Genomic DNA, 14,453 nt, shown 5'->3' with positions numbered 1-14,453 from the left:
TCATACAGGAGAGAAACCATTTGGTTGCAGTGTTTGTGGGAAGAGATTTAATGTGAAGAGGACTCTTAATAGGCACATGATAGTTCATACAGGAGAGAAACCATTTGGTTGCAGTGTTTGTGGAAAGAAATTTAATGCAAAGGGGAATCTTACTATGCACATGAAACTTCATACAGGAGAGAAACCATTTGGATGCAGTATTTGTGGGAAGGGATTTAATGCGAAGAGCAGTCTTACTATGCACATAACAGTTCATACAGGAGAGAAACCATTTGGTTGCAGTGTTTGTGGGAAGAGATTTGTTGTGAAGAGGAATCTTACTATGCACATGAAAGTTCATACAGGAGAGAAACCATTTGGTTGTGATTTTTGTGGGAAAAGATTTAAAGAAAAGGGGGATCTTACGAGGCACACAAGAATCCATACGAAAGAGAAACCCTTCAGTTGCAGCCTCTGTGGCAGGCCATTCAGTTATGAGTCAAACAGGTCAAGACATATGAGGACATGTAAACACAAGCATGTTCTTGAAAGCAGCAGCAGTAAGTGAAACTGCAGAGTTGCAGGTTCAGTTGAACTGTAACAGCATATTACAGCATAGTTGAAATACATTACATGTTTCAAATTTACTGTTCTTTGTATGAAAGTGTAACACAATTTAGTTTTAAAACTCAACTCATTCTTGCAGATTTGTACTGGGGTTGCGCGACCTAAACCATAGTCAGATTGGCCAATTGTCACCCAGTGCAATTGCAAAAGATGTGCTTCAGAATATTTTTTTATCACCTGGAAATTTGTTGTGTGAACTTACTTTTTAAACCTGATGTATAGGACAGAGATAACCTTTCCTTTGTGAATATTAAAGGTATTTCATCAGTTTACATTGAATTCATTTATATTTGATTTTTTTTTAATTACCATTGTTTGAAGGTACTTCAGTCTGTGGGTTCTCCTGGATGCGGATCCCGAGGTCCATGTGGTTCTGACTTTCACTGATCTGAGGTCCGCTGTGCTTCCTCCACTCAAACTGACCTCTGGAGGAAAAAGACCTGAAAGATGAACATTAGCAGCAGCTTTATTACAATAGTCCCAAGCTGCCTATACTAAAAACTAAATGTAATAACCCAACTGAGGTTTCATTTTCCATTTGTGTGGAAATATCTCATATGATTAAAATACAAATGTTGATATTCAAATTCAAAAATTGTGGTTTTTACCAAAATTCTAATTGAAATGATGAAATTGACAAATAATTTTCAGAATAAAATTGACATGATGATGAAAGTGAATATGAAATTAGCTTTTTATTTACATTGGACAAGCTAAAGTTCAACTGGACTCCTCCAAATGAAGTGTGTCTTGATTCTGGTGAACATTTTCATTACAACATTAGTTAACGTCAGGACAGGAAACTATGATTTCTGTTTTAACTTTAGCAGCTGTAATGTCGACTTAATACATCAATGTGAGTGGGCTGTAGTCCTTTTGGTTTCAAGTCACTCAGCTTTATACAGAAAAAATGTGTCTGATAATATTTGGTCCAGACATTAATTTAAATCAGCATTGATACTTTTTCTACACAGTAAATTACACAGCATTACACCTGCAATTATACAGTTTTAAAGGGTGAAATGAAAAAGAAAGCAGAGTTTATTTTCCATAGACACACTCATATACGCTGTATATATGTAGACAAAATAATAATGATAACAAAAGTCAAGTAGGAACCTTGATGGAGTCCTGTTATTCATATCCAGATCCCCGTCGTCCAAATTCAAGTCCGAATCTTCCTCTTCATCATGGCGGAGTCTCCTGCTGCGCTTCACACCTGACCAAAAGGCAGAAATCAATTATTTCCAATTCATATTGCTGAAAATGTATGTGGCTGAGTGTTTTATTTTGAAAATTCTGAGCATACAGTAAGTGATATTGTTAATTGTAGCTCACTGAAGCCAATTGTATGTTAAAATTCAACACAAATTAATGCCACTTACACTATTATCAGTACTTTTTTAGTGTTATTATCATCATCATTAGTAGTAGTATGAGTAATATCAATACTTTTGTTATTCTTTAGTACAGTGGAACTTGTTGAGTCTGTCCAACATGTTCTGTCGTAGCTGAACTGTGGTGAATCCTGAATTAGAAGCATATCTACAAAACTCTATCCTCAAAATATGCTAATCAATTTTCCCTATGCTAATGCTAAAGTCTATACGTGAGTAAGAGATTGTTGAACACCTGAACTCAACACTGGTGTCTAACTGGAAATTCGGCATGCAACATAACCAACAGTGACGATCGTTTACAGAAGCTTTTAATATGAAAGAAAAAGAAAATGTAACGGTTAGCGCGGGTCGCGGTTTCCACTCGGATGACTTTAAAGCACGTACCGGAACCGGAAAGGGGCAGCGCTGCGAGGAACAATAAACGAGTAAGATTGTCCACGACACGCGGCGGATTGAAGCGAGACTTGCAGTAAAATGTCTAAGTCCGAGGTTCTGAGAGGATTTGTTACTGAGAGACTCGCCGCCGCCTCCCAGGAAATCTTAGCGGCCGTGGACGGACTCGTAGCCGGGTACGAGGAGGAGGCGTCGGGCCTCAGACACGAGATCGATCGGCAAAGGAGACAACTGGAGGTTCTCCTGCAGCCTCGGGTCATACTCAACAAAACCGGTTGGTCATTCCGTTTTAGGCGTAAACTTTTAAATCCACGAACCACAAAGTTTCCTCTGTTCCTGAGTGAATCGTCCTCTGCAGCGCGAAGCTGTGGCGGGCTGTTGATCACCGCAGATTCATGGTTGTTTTCCCCACGTGTTGCTGCTCTCTGGTTATGTTGCATGCCAGATGTACGGTTAGACACAGGTGTTTTATGTTCAGGTGTTGTATCATGTCTTCAGCACATACAGACTTTAGCTTTAACAAAGGGAAAATTGAATAGCAAGTTTTCAGGATGGAGTTTTGCAGAGATGCTTCTAATTCAGGATTTAACAACTAGTCAAGCTTTGGCAGAACATGTAGGACAGAACCAGCACGTTCTACTATTGTAGATAATAACAATAGTATTGATACTGTTGATACTGCTTCTAATAATGATGATGGAAAATGATTGTGACACGTTAACTTGTTTAAATTTTATGTAAAATTGGCGTTAGTGAGCTGGAATAAACAATATAACGTCTGCTCAATAGTTTCAAAATAAAATACTCACAGTCACACACATTTTCAGCAATATGAAGTGGAAATAATTGATTTCTGCTTTTTATTCAGGTGTGGAGTGCAGCAGGAGACTCCCCCATGATGAAGAGGATAATGAAGATGAGTACGACAAGAATCTGGATATGAATAACAGAACTCCAACAAGGTTCCTACTTAACTTTTTGTTAAATCTCAAGATTCGATTCAAAATTGATTTTCAATCTAATACATTTATACATTTGATTCCAAGTTGCTGTTTTAAATTACTTTTCACATTTGTCGGTGGTAGACAGTTCAAGAGAAAATAAAATAAAAGAATTCACACTGATTCAAATGTAGTTTATTACTACTCAATGGCAACCTTGACTAAGATTAATTATTTTCCTTCAGTCCACTCAGAGGAAAGGCAGCCCTGAGATAAAATGTCTTAGACATTATGTTGGTTGAATCTTTCACTGGCTTTAGGGCCATAGCCATTGCTTCTGCACAGGTGACATGTGTTTTGTTTAGTGTGCAGATGTCTGTTTCACATTTTCTCACCTCAGGAGATAGCAGAGCAACACAAACAGCCAATTGTTGCTTGAGGAAACTGTAGACACGTCTGTCTTCAGCCTGTGAGGTGGTAGCTCTAGAAACCACTGTTTCTTCTCAAGGGCATGATTTGCTGCGGTGCAGCTTCAGACTTTAACCTTTGTTTCTTGGTATAGCTGAGTAACGCTTTCTCAGTGAAAAGGCGACAGGATGTTATAGCATTTCTGGGCTCAATAGTGTGTATCATGTACCAAAAGCTTTCATTATCAATAATGCCATACAGGTGAAGATATCATTACGTGTATTTTTTAATATTGGCAGCTGTGGACTTCTGTAATTAACCTGCTGCTAATCTTCGTCTGTCAGGTCTTTGTCTTCCAGAGGTCAGTTAGAGCAGAGGAAGCACAGCGGACCTCAGATCAGTGAAACTCAGAACCACGTGGACCTCAGGATCCAATTCCAGGAGAACCCACAGACTGAAGTACCTACAAAAAATGGTAATTTAAAAAGTGAGTTAAAATACATGTAAGGGGAACTGGGGACAATATTTTATTATTCACAAAGGAAAGGTCATCTCTGTCCTTTAAACGCACAGTATGTAACTTCTGCCTCTAGGTGACTCTCAATCCAAATAATGACAAAAGATGGCATTGGATGATTTCATGAAATAGTGTGGGATCGTGGGACTTGTAGTCTCCATCACCGTCATTTTCTCATAGTTTTGATTCCTTCATTCCTATCTGACGTTCTGGAAATCAAACAGGCCTGGTCATTAGAACAGTAAGAAACAATCAGAAAAACAGTTTCACATTTAAAGTCGGTGTTTCACTGACGCTGTATGACGGACAGATTAAAGAAAAAATGCGCAAAGGGGATGTGATATTATTGACAGGCGACCAAATGACATAGTTTTACCTCACTAAAATAATGTAGTTGTCTTGGATTGAGAATTGCTGGAAATATTTGGGTAATTTAAGATCACAACTCAAAAAATATATAACACAGGTATAGTAATCTTGAGACATTTTGATGCGGAAATGTTATAATATATAACTTTAAATGGTCAGTTCACCCAAGTCATTGTCCATATGACACACAAATATTCAGAAGCCCATCTGTGTAGGCAAGGGTAAAGACAAAGGAAAATCATGTGGTGAATGAAATAACAAAGAATGCGTGGACAAAAACAACAAAAGGGAAAATAAGTGCAAAGCACCAGAATGGCCAAAAAACAATATGCAGAGCGATCCCAGTGATGTTATTTCCCTGATTGACAGCACATTTCTGAGGGGCGGTACCCATCTTCTCCCTCTATCGAAACTGGAGAAGTGAATAACTTTCTTTGGAACTTTTGAATTGTTTAATCTGGAGTAGGGTTGTCACGATACCAAATTTCTATTTCGATACCGATACCAATATGTATTTCGATAATTTTTGTAATAAATATTTCATTATATTATGCATTGCCTTAATGGGTTATTTCAATATTTAAATATTTTAAGAATGTAATATAATTTTTAAAAATATATTTTTTAATGTATCTATTAACCATGGACATGTTTTAGCTCACTGTATGCAGGCTACTGTAGGTTTACTACTGGGCTGGGAGGGGCTTTGTACTTCTTTAATTGACATTACAGTGCAGTGAACTGGTGAACAACATTATCACCTGTCGTTCTTGACTGAAGTCGCGGAACAAGTCCGCATGGTTGTACTTTAAATGTTTCGACAGGTTTGAAGTGTTGCCTCTTTTTGTGAGACACACTTTGTAGCACCACTTGCACTGCGGTGCCTCTGGGTTCAGTGGCTCGCCTTTATCATTCGGTTTGAACCCGAAATATTTCCACACCGTACTTCGGGCCCCCATTTTGTCCACAAGTACGGGCTTTTCTGCAGCTGCCATCTCTATCTACTGCATTTTCTTCAACCTGGTCCGTCTGTCTAAGACGCGACTTGTCGTTTCTCTCTCCTCCTCAGTCTAAACATGCGAGTATGCGTTGGAGACGGCTTACATCTGCTCGGGCAACTACGTCACACTCGCTGAGACAGGCTCCAATTTACCAATTCATTTGCATTCAATTTAATAAAAGTACCGTTTGTTTTTAAATGCTGGTATAGTACCGCTTTCAAAACTCTAGTATTGCGAAACTATACTGGTACTGGTATACCGTGCAACCCTAATCTGGAGTTTACTTACAAAAACCACACATCCGCCTTCCATCATGACCCATTAAAACATAAGAGAGGACGCATTATGGCCATTTTCATGTTCATCAAGCTTTTTTTAGGCCTCCTCTCCCCCTGAGTCTTCTGATTGGTCAGCTTGCTGGCAATTACATGTTCTGCCCATGTGTTGACGTAAACAAATGGTTCACTGTTACAATGGTGTTTGGGGCCGCCTAATCAGTTTGAGCTTGAAGAAGAATATGATCAACCTCATCCACCTTCACGAGCTGGACTGGGGCAGGAAAACAAGCATACCCACTTCCAGGCAGCCTGAAGGAGGGAAATGGCAGAAATGTGGAGAGAAGTGCTGTTAATCAAGAAGCTTGAAAGTCTGCAATAGACTTCACATGACAATATTAATGACTTTGAAAACTTTCATAAAATCTCTCCTCTGGCTTTTGTGATCTGTGGACTCTTATGGACTAAAGGAATATAAATAAGTGATGAATGAGCAGACAGTCTGATCCCACGACCTCTTCAAGGTATGGACTCACCACCACTTTTTCATCTTGCTGGTTTGGTAAATTGTAAATTGGTTGTTGTGGGTCTGATTTTTCCCTGCTCCCACAGCACAGCTCCTGAGTTTTGGTGATGCTAAGCTTGAGAGAGCATTCCCAAAATGTCTGGAATAGGCTGTCTATAGCCTGATTATATTTAGACAGAGCACTGGTGCCACTCAGGTGGGCCTCTGGGGCCATGTCATCTGCATACTGAAAAAGTGTCAACCCCTCACTGCTGCAGGAAATGCTGTTGATGTCCACAGAGAAGAGTATCGGGGATTCAGTAAAAACACCACTGATTTCAGTGACAATATAAATTGTCCATAATGTGTGTGTTTCATTGTTCCCTGCAGATGTTCAGCGTCTGTTGGTGATTAAAGAAGAGATTCCCCTTGAGTTGAGCCTTAGTCTTGATCAGGAGGACCTGGAGAACCCTAACATTAAAGAGGAACAGGAGGAATTCTGGACCAGTCAGGAGGGAGAGCAGCTTCAAAGGTTGGAGGATGCTGATGATACCAAGGTCCCACTCACTCCTGTCTGTTTGAAGCGTGAGGATGATGAGGAGAAACCTCAGTCTTCACAGCCTCGTCGAAGCCAAACTAAAAGGAGCAGAGAGGCAGAGCCTCCGTCCTGCAGCTCGGCTGAACAGATGGAAACAGAGGCTGATGGAGAGGACTGTGGAGGATCTGAACCAGACAGGAACTTAGATCCACATGGTCATCTTCAACCAGATACGGATGAACAGGTCTTAGATTCCTCCCAGACTGATGACAGTGAAGATGATTCGAAGGAAACTAGAGCAACATTTAAAGGACAGAAGAATCTCAAATGGCACATGGAAGTCCATACAGGAGAGAAACCATTTGGTTGTAATGATTGTGGAAAGAGATTTAAGGTGAAGGGGGTTCTTACGAGGCACATGAAAGTCCATACAGGCGAAAAACCATTTGGTTGTAGTGTTTGTGGGAAGAGATTTAATCGACGGGGGTACCTTTCATTGCACACAAGAGTCCATACAGGAGAGAGCCCATTTGGTTGTGATGTGTGTGGGAAAAGATTCAAGCAACAGGTGCATCTTACTAGGCACGTGAAAGCACATACAGGAGAGAAACCATTTGGTTGCAGTGTTTGTGGAAAGAGATTTAAGGTGAAGGGGGATCTTACGAGGCACATGAAAGTCCATACAGGAGAGAAACCATTTGGTTGCAGTGTTTGTGGGAAGAGATTTACTCAACAGGCTTACCTTTCACTGCACACAAGAGTTCATACAGGAGAGACACCATTTGGTTGTGATGTGTGTGGGAAAAGATTTAAAAGACAGGGAGAGTTAACCGTGCACACAAGAATTCACACAAAAGAGAAACCGTTCAGTTGCAGTTTTTGTGGCCATCTATTCAGAGATTTTTCAAACAGGATAAAACATATGAGGATATGTAAACACAAGCATGCTATTGAAAGCAGCAGCAGTAAGTGAAACTACAGAGTTGCTGGTTCAGTTGAACTGTACCAGCGTATCACAGCATAGTTGAAATACATTACATGCTTCAAATTTACTGTTATTTCTATGAAAGTGTAACACTTTAGTTTTAAAACTTCACTCATTCTTGCAGATTTGTACTAGGGTTGCGCAATCTTAACCATAGTTCGATCGTCCAGTCGTCACCCAGTGCAATTGCTGCTCTGTCTTAATCGTACGTAGAGCTGATCTTATAAAATATTTCCGCCTTCTTTATGTACAGTTTGATCACAAGCGAAAGATGAATAATCATCTTCATCTTTACTAATTAACCATTTGATATACTGAGCGCTTCAGAGGCTACCGACATCTTTTCCGGGGGAATGTTTCCTTGCATGTTACTTGATGCATGATTGCCTGAAAATCAATCAAAACTTTGACCATTTCAGTGACAGTGACATTTAATCACTTGGAGTAAAAAAGTAGTGGTCCGTCGTTCCGGTACGTTCTGGCAGGTCTACACGTTACGTTACCCAATGTAACGTCATAGTAGTCAAATACTGTCTTTACATTTTCAAAGGCATAAGCAATCAGCGATTGTTCTAATGATCGTCCATCACCTATGTCATCGTTCACCAGCACAACCCTAATTTGCACTTTATTTTGTTGGGAATACTACATTAAAGATGGTGGAGACCACATATTCTTTTGTTGCACAGACAAAATAATTCACTTCCCCACAATTCCTCACTTTGCACACCTGGGGACGACCCTCCCCCTGGGACATTACTGAGCAGTGAGTGTTGGTCAATGGGTGTTACCAGACAATAAAACCAACACTCCTGCTAGCTGAAGCTCTCTTCATTCTCTAACTTTCCTCTCCTGGAGCAAAAAGACTTCTTGCAGCAGGTTAGCACTGCTACTACGTGGGACAATAGCTCTCCTGCAGGTCTGCTCACAGCAGAATCCAACACTCTTTGTCACTCTGCTGTTGAACAGCATTGATGAAGGTTCCTCTAAGGCTTAACGACCAAGATTAAACCAAGTTTATTTAAGCACCAGCGGCTACACCATAAGGTCAGCCTTCTGATTTTCCAAGCAACCAGAGCCACAGCAGAGCTAGCATGGATCAGCTAACTCTGTAAGAAGAACCAAGGAGAAACCAGCAGCCTCCTCACCAACATCACACAGCCAGACAGGACTTCACTCCATCAGAAAGCAACACAATTCGCTGGATTTTAAACGCAACACTGGAAAGGACCTCTCTTTTGTTCCAAGGACTGGGTAATGTTAACTTTATAGGCCAATCGACCTAGCACAGCATAGCACAGCACAGCTAATCAACAGAAATCTTAACCTTTGTCAATATACATGTACATGTTTGGTTAAGGTATCCACTCTACTTGATGGTTGTAATGTCTGCTTAGGTTGCTGGTCAGTCACACTGTTAACTTGGTACTTGTATGTTCACACTCACACCTGTAATATATCCCAGTTATGGAACCTGCATGCAGCTGACCTTCTCCTTTTTAACCTGGCACCTTTAGACTACATGAACTACAGTAAAGAAATGACTCACTCTCCCTCCCCCACACCGCTCCCTGTCTATCATGCTAAGGTCGTGTTTGCTTTTGCTACATTGAAAATGCATCTCTTTAAGTAAATCTGCTGGTATGTTTAATGTCGCAAAAGTGTGAAAACTGTCAACCTTAATGTGTATATGGTAATTTGGTTGTATTTATTAAGTTAATTAATAGGAGCTCTAGACTGATGGTAATAATTCATACTGAATAAATATTGGCCTATAATTTTCCTGTTTCGGGATGGTGCTCCCAAGGAACGTAATGTTGTTATTTAATATTGACATTTTAATACTTACATTTTTTAATTTATGATAACCAATAAATTTATAAACAGTTCATGCCTAACTAAATGTTCTTAAGTTGAGCACCAATGCTCATCACTTAAATTGTTTTTTTTAAATTGTATTTTCTCTAATTTGTATCTTTGAATATTTGAAAAAGTATACTAAGTTTTTTTTTTTCATTGTGACAGTTTGAGTTCATGTATTTTTGTTAGAGAAATAAACACAGAGTTTGTTTATTCTGCATTAGAATGTTATTTATTTAAAGTTTGGTGAATGTTTGACATCGGCCATGGAGTGTATTTTCCAGTTTAAAACATGTTTGTCTCTTTACTCTTGAGCATTTCCTTATAAAGAGTTTGAGTCCGACTGAAATTGATTCTGCACCACGCTAACCACTGCTTTCGTAGGAGTTGTGCAGGGTGCCTTTATCATCAGTCAGCCTTAGAGATTTTATTTTATTGCTGCTATGACACAGCTGCTTTTAATTATAGTTATCTTGAAATGAACATATCTTTTTATCTCCGCTTTTGGTCTCCACCAATTCTTGAAGGAAAGATCTAGCTGAATAATTGCTAAATGCTCCACTATGTTTGCTAGCTGCTTTTTAGAGCTAGGTAAATTATTATTATTCCATCTCGGTTTTAATGTTTAACTTGGGGTATACCATCTTTGGCACTTTAAATTACTGGTGAAACAAGTTGTAACTACTCAATATTGTCGCATTACTTTGCTGTTGCAGTGCTTCTCACAATCAAGGGGAGAATCCAAAGAAGAAATTTTGTACATTTATCTGATGATATTTTTGTGCTTATTTAATGTTTATTTGTAATGAAGTATTTTTTACATTGTCTTACTATTACTTTTAATAGTACAGAATGAATGCTGCAAATCTGCAAAAGAATCATCAGTGATGTCACTGACATTGAGTAAAGACTATATGAAGTCACAGTTGTCCATAATGTGTGTGTTTCATTGTTCCCTGCAGATGTTCAGTATCTGTTCGTGATTAAAGAAGAGGTTCCCCCTGAGTTAAGCCTTAGTCTGGATCAGGAGGAACCAAAGAGACCAAACATTAAAGAGGAACAGGAGGAACTCTGGACCAGTCAGGAGGGAGAACAGCTTCGAGGGCTGGAGGAAGTTGATGATACCAAGCTCCCACTCACTCCTGTCCATGTGAAGAATGAAGATGATGAGGAGAAACCTCAGTCTTCACAGCCTCATCGAAGCCGAACTGAAGAGATCAGAGAGGCAGAGCCTCCGTCGTACAGCTTAGCTGAACAGATGGAAGCAGAGGTTGATGGAGAGAACTGTGGAGGATCTGAACCAGACAGGAACTTAGATCCACATGGTCATCTTCAACCACATTCCGATGAAAAGGCCACAGAGAAGGCTGAGACTGAAGATGGTGAAAATGATCGGAAGGAAACCAGAGCAACTCACTCGGGTGTGAAAAGTAAAAAAGTCCATGTACGTGATAAAGGATGTAAGTCTGGTGAGAAAACTTTCAGTTGCTCTGAGTGTGGGAAAAAATTTAGCAAAAAGCAGGGTCTGCAGAGACACATGAAAATACATACAGGAGAGACACTTGGTTGTGATGTTTGTGGGAAAAGATTTAGGGTGCAAGACAAACTTAATGTGCACATGAGAGTCCATACAGGCGAGAAACCATTTGGTTGTGATGTGTGTGGGAAAGGATTTAAGACACAGGGGGAACAGAGGGTTCACATGAGAGTTCATACAGGAGAGAAACCATTTTGTTGTGATGATTGTGGGAAAAGATTTAAGTGGCATGGGGCACTTAAGGTGCACAGTCTAAGGCATACTGGAGAGAAACCATTTGGTTGTGCTACTTGTGGGAAAAGTTATAACCGACACCAGCAGCTTAAGGAACACATGAAAGTTCATACTGGAGAGAAACCATTTCATTGTGATGTGTGTGGGAAAAATTTTTCCAGACAGGTTCATTTTAAGAGGCACCTGAGAATTCATACAGGTGAGAAACCGTTTGATTGTGATGTTTGTGGGAAAGCATTTAAGACGCAGGGGGAACGTAAGGTGCACCAGAGAGTTCATACAGGAGAGAAACCATTTTGTTGTGATGTTTGTGGGAAAACATTTAAGTGGCATGGGGCACTTAAAGTGCACAATCTAAGGCATACAGGAGAGAAACCATATGGTTGTGCTACTTGCGAGAAAAGTTATAGCCGACAGCAGCAGCTTAAAGAGCACATGAAAGTTCATACTGGAGAGCAACCATTTCATTGTGATGTGTGTGGGAAAAAATTTTCCAGACAGGTTCATTTTAAGAGGCACCTGAGAATTCATACAGGAGAGAATTCATTTGGTTGTGATGTGTGTGGGAAACAATTTAACCGACAGGTCCATCTTAACAGACACTTGAGAGTTCATGTAGAAGAAAAACCATTTAGTTGCAGTTTTTGTGGGAAACAGTTTAAGTCCAGTTCAAACTGCAATAAACATAAGACAACATGTAAACACAAGCATGTTACTGAGGGCAGCAGCATTAACTGAAGGTACAGGGTTGCTGGTTGAACTGAACTGGAGGAGCATTAGTGTTTAAGTTTGTATGAAAGGGAAACACAAGTTTTTTTTTCTCCATGGACCAGTTTTCGAAAGAAGAATTCAGCGGTTGGCCATAACGATTAATTTTTAGGTTAACCAATGCGATGTTGTTGTGTATAAAAATAGACACGGACAGTGGATGAAATAGATGAAAATATCTTTTTTTTCTGTTTGTTGCTTGTTAATCAGGATGTTTGATAAAGAACTGATGGCTTTTGATTTTTTATTACACTCACAGACAAGTTCAGTTATAGTTGTTATCAACTCGAATAATCCTTAGTTTATCTGGGCCCTAATCCATTAAGGCAGATAAAGGCGATTCCTGCCTTATTTAGTTAAGTTTCACTAACATTACTTAGAGTTCCATTACGTCACTGTGGTTTATAGGGTTCTCTGCTCAGATCACAGAAGCCAGAAGGGTTTTGTAACAAAAGTTTTCCAAGTTATGAATATTGTTATGTGAAGTCAGACTGTCAAGCATCTTTATTCATAATACCTCTCTCCACATTTCTGCCATTTCCCTCCTTCATGCTACCTGGCAGTGGGTATGCTTGTTTTCCTGCTCCAGTCCAGCTCGTGAAGGTGGATCAGGTCGATGATATTCTTCAAGATAGGAGTGTGGCTGAAACTGATTAGGCAGCATCAATGGCACTGTAACAATGCCATTGTTTACAGCAAGACATGGGTGGAAAGTGTAGTTGCTAGCAAGCTGACTAATCAGCAGACTCAGGGCTCTGATTGGTCAGCTTCAGGGGGGTGATGGGAGGCTTAAAGAGCACTGTGCTGAAGTTTGTGAATCTATTTTAGCAGACACCAGGGACAAAATGATGAACAATAAAAATGGCCATAATGTGTCCTCTCTAATGTTTTATTGGGTCTTGGCAGAAGGCCAGATATGTGGTTTTTGTGAGTAAACTCTAGATTAAACAATTCAGAAGTTCTAAAGAAAGTTACTCACTTCTCCAGTTTCGACAGAGGGAGAAGATGTGACATCTCCCCAGGAAATAAAACCACTGTGATCACTTTACACAATATGCTTTGGTTTTCTGCCATTTTTGCAATTATTTTCCACTTTGTTGTTTTTGTATCTTTGTTATGTCTCTATCCCCAAGATTTTCCTTTTATCTACACATACTATCTTTTATGTTACAAGTCAAAGTAATTTTTTGTATCATCTGGACAACGTTTTGGTTTGATTCTTTAAACCAGATGTATAGGACGGAGATAACCTTTCCTTTGTGAATAATAAAACTCTTTCATCAGTTTACATTGGATTTATTTTTATTTGATTTTTTAAAAATTAATTATAAATTTTCATATACTATGAATATATATAGACAAAATAATATTGATAACAAAAGTTAAGTAGGAACTTTAATGAGTTCCGTTATTCATATCCGGATCCTCGTCGTCCAAATCTTCATATTCCTCTTCATCATGGTGGATTCTCCTGATCCGAATCAATTATTTCCATTTATATTGCTGAACATGTGTGTGATTGTCAGTGTTTTAGTGTTTTATAAGTGGTATTTTATTGTAGCTCACTAAAGCCAATTGTATGTTCAAATTAAACACAAATTAATGTGTCACTAATCACTATATTAATTTTTTTATTTTTATTATCATCAAAATCATTAGTGGTAGTATGAGTAATATCAATACTATTGTTATTCTTTAGTACAGTAGAACTTGTTGAGTCCAACATGTTCTGCCATAGCTGAACTGTGGGGAATCCTGAATTGCTATTGCTATTCAATTTTTCCTATGTTAAAATTAATGCCTGTAATTGACATGATCCAAAACTTGAACACAAAACACTGGTGTCTACCCGTAAATTCGGCATGTAACATAACCATAGAGCAGCAAGACATGTCGGGAAAATAACCCTAAATCTGCGGACTTCGGCGATAAACAACCCGCCACAGCTGCAGCGCTGCAGAGGGTGTCGCACTCGAAAAAGAGGAATACAGGAATAATTTTAAATCAAAAAGCTCAATCATTAACTCGTTAGTCAATTACAGTAAAGCTGATTTAAAGAGTAGCTCACCTTAATTAAAGAACCGTCTAACTCTTTCAAACATCAGGTATGAAAATT

At 39.2% G+C, this 14,453-nt stretch overlaps 1 protein-coding gene across 1 annotated transcript; it reads left to right on the top strand.

Moving 5' to 3' along the window:
• LOC111237533 (zinc finger protein 420-like) lies at positions 1–8,349 on the top strand. The gene is made up of 2 exons (XM_022766659.1): positions 1–539; positions 6,806–8,349. The coding sequence occupies exons 1-2, from the start codon at positions 77–79 to the stop codon at positions 7,924–7,926; spliced, it is 1,584 nt and encodes a 527-aa protein (XP_022622380.1). The 5' UTR covers positions 1–76; the 3' UTR covers positions 7,927–8,349.
• The last annotated feature ends 6,104 nt before the right edge of the window (positions 8,350–14,453 follow it).

The sequence above is a fragment of the Seriola dumerili genome, unplaced genomic scaffold, assembly GCF_002260705.1.
Source record: "Seriola dumerili isolate Sdu_G_001 unplaced genomic scaffold, Sdu_1.0 BDQW01000917.1, whole genome shotgun sequence".
Lineage (NCBI taxonomy): Eukaryota > Metazoa > Chordata > Actinopteri > Carangiformes > Carangidae > Seriola > Seriola dumerili.
Note: the sequence above shows the minus strand (reverse complement) of the source record. Positions and strands in the feature narration are given on the sequence as shown.

Excerpts from the sequence above, each read along its gene's own strand:
- LOC111237533 (XM_022766659.1), top strand. The coding sequence starts at position 77 with ATGATAGTTCATACAGGAGAGAAACCATTTGGTTGCAGTGTTTGTGGA. Across the intron at positions 540-6,805 it reads TGTTCTTGAAAGCAGCAGCA|ATGTTCAGCGTCTGTTGGTG; the intron begins GTAAGTGAAACT and ends TGTTCCCTGCAG.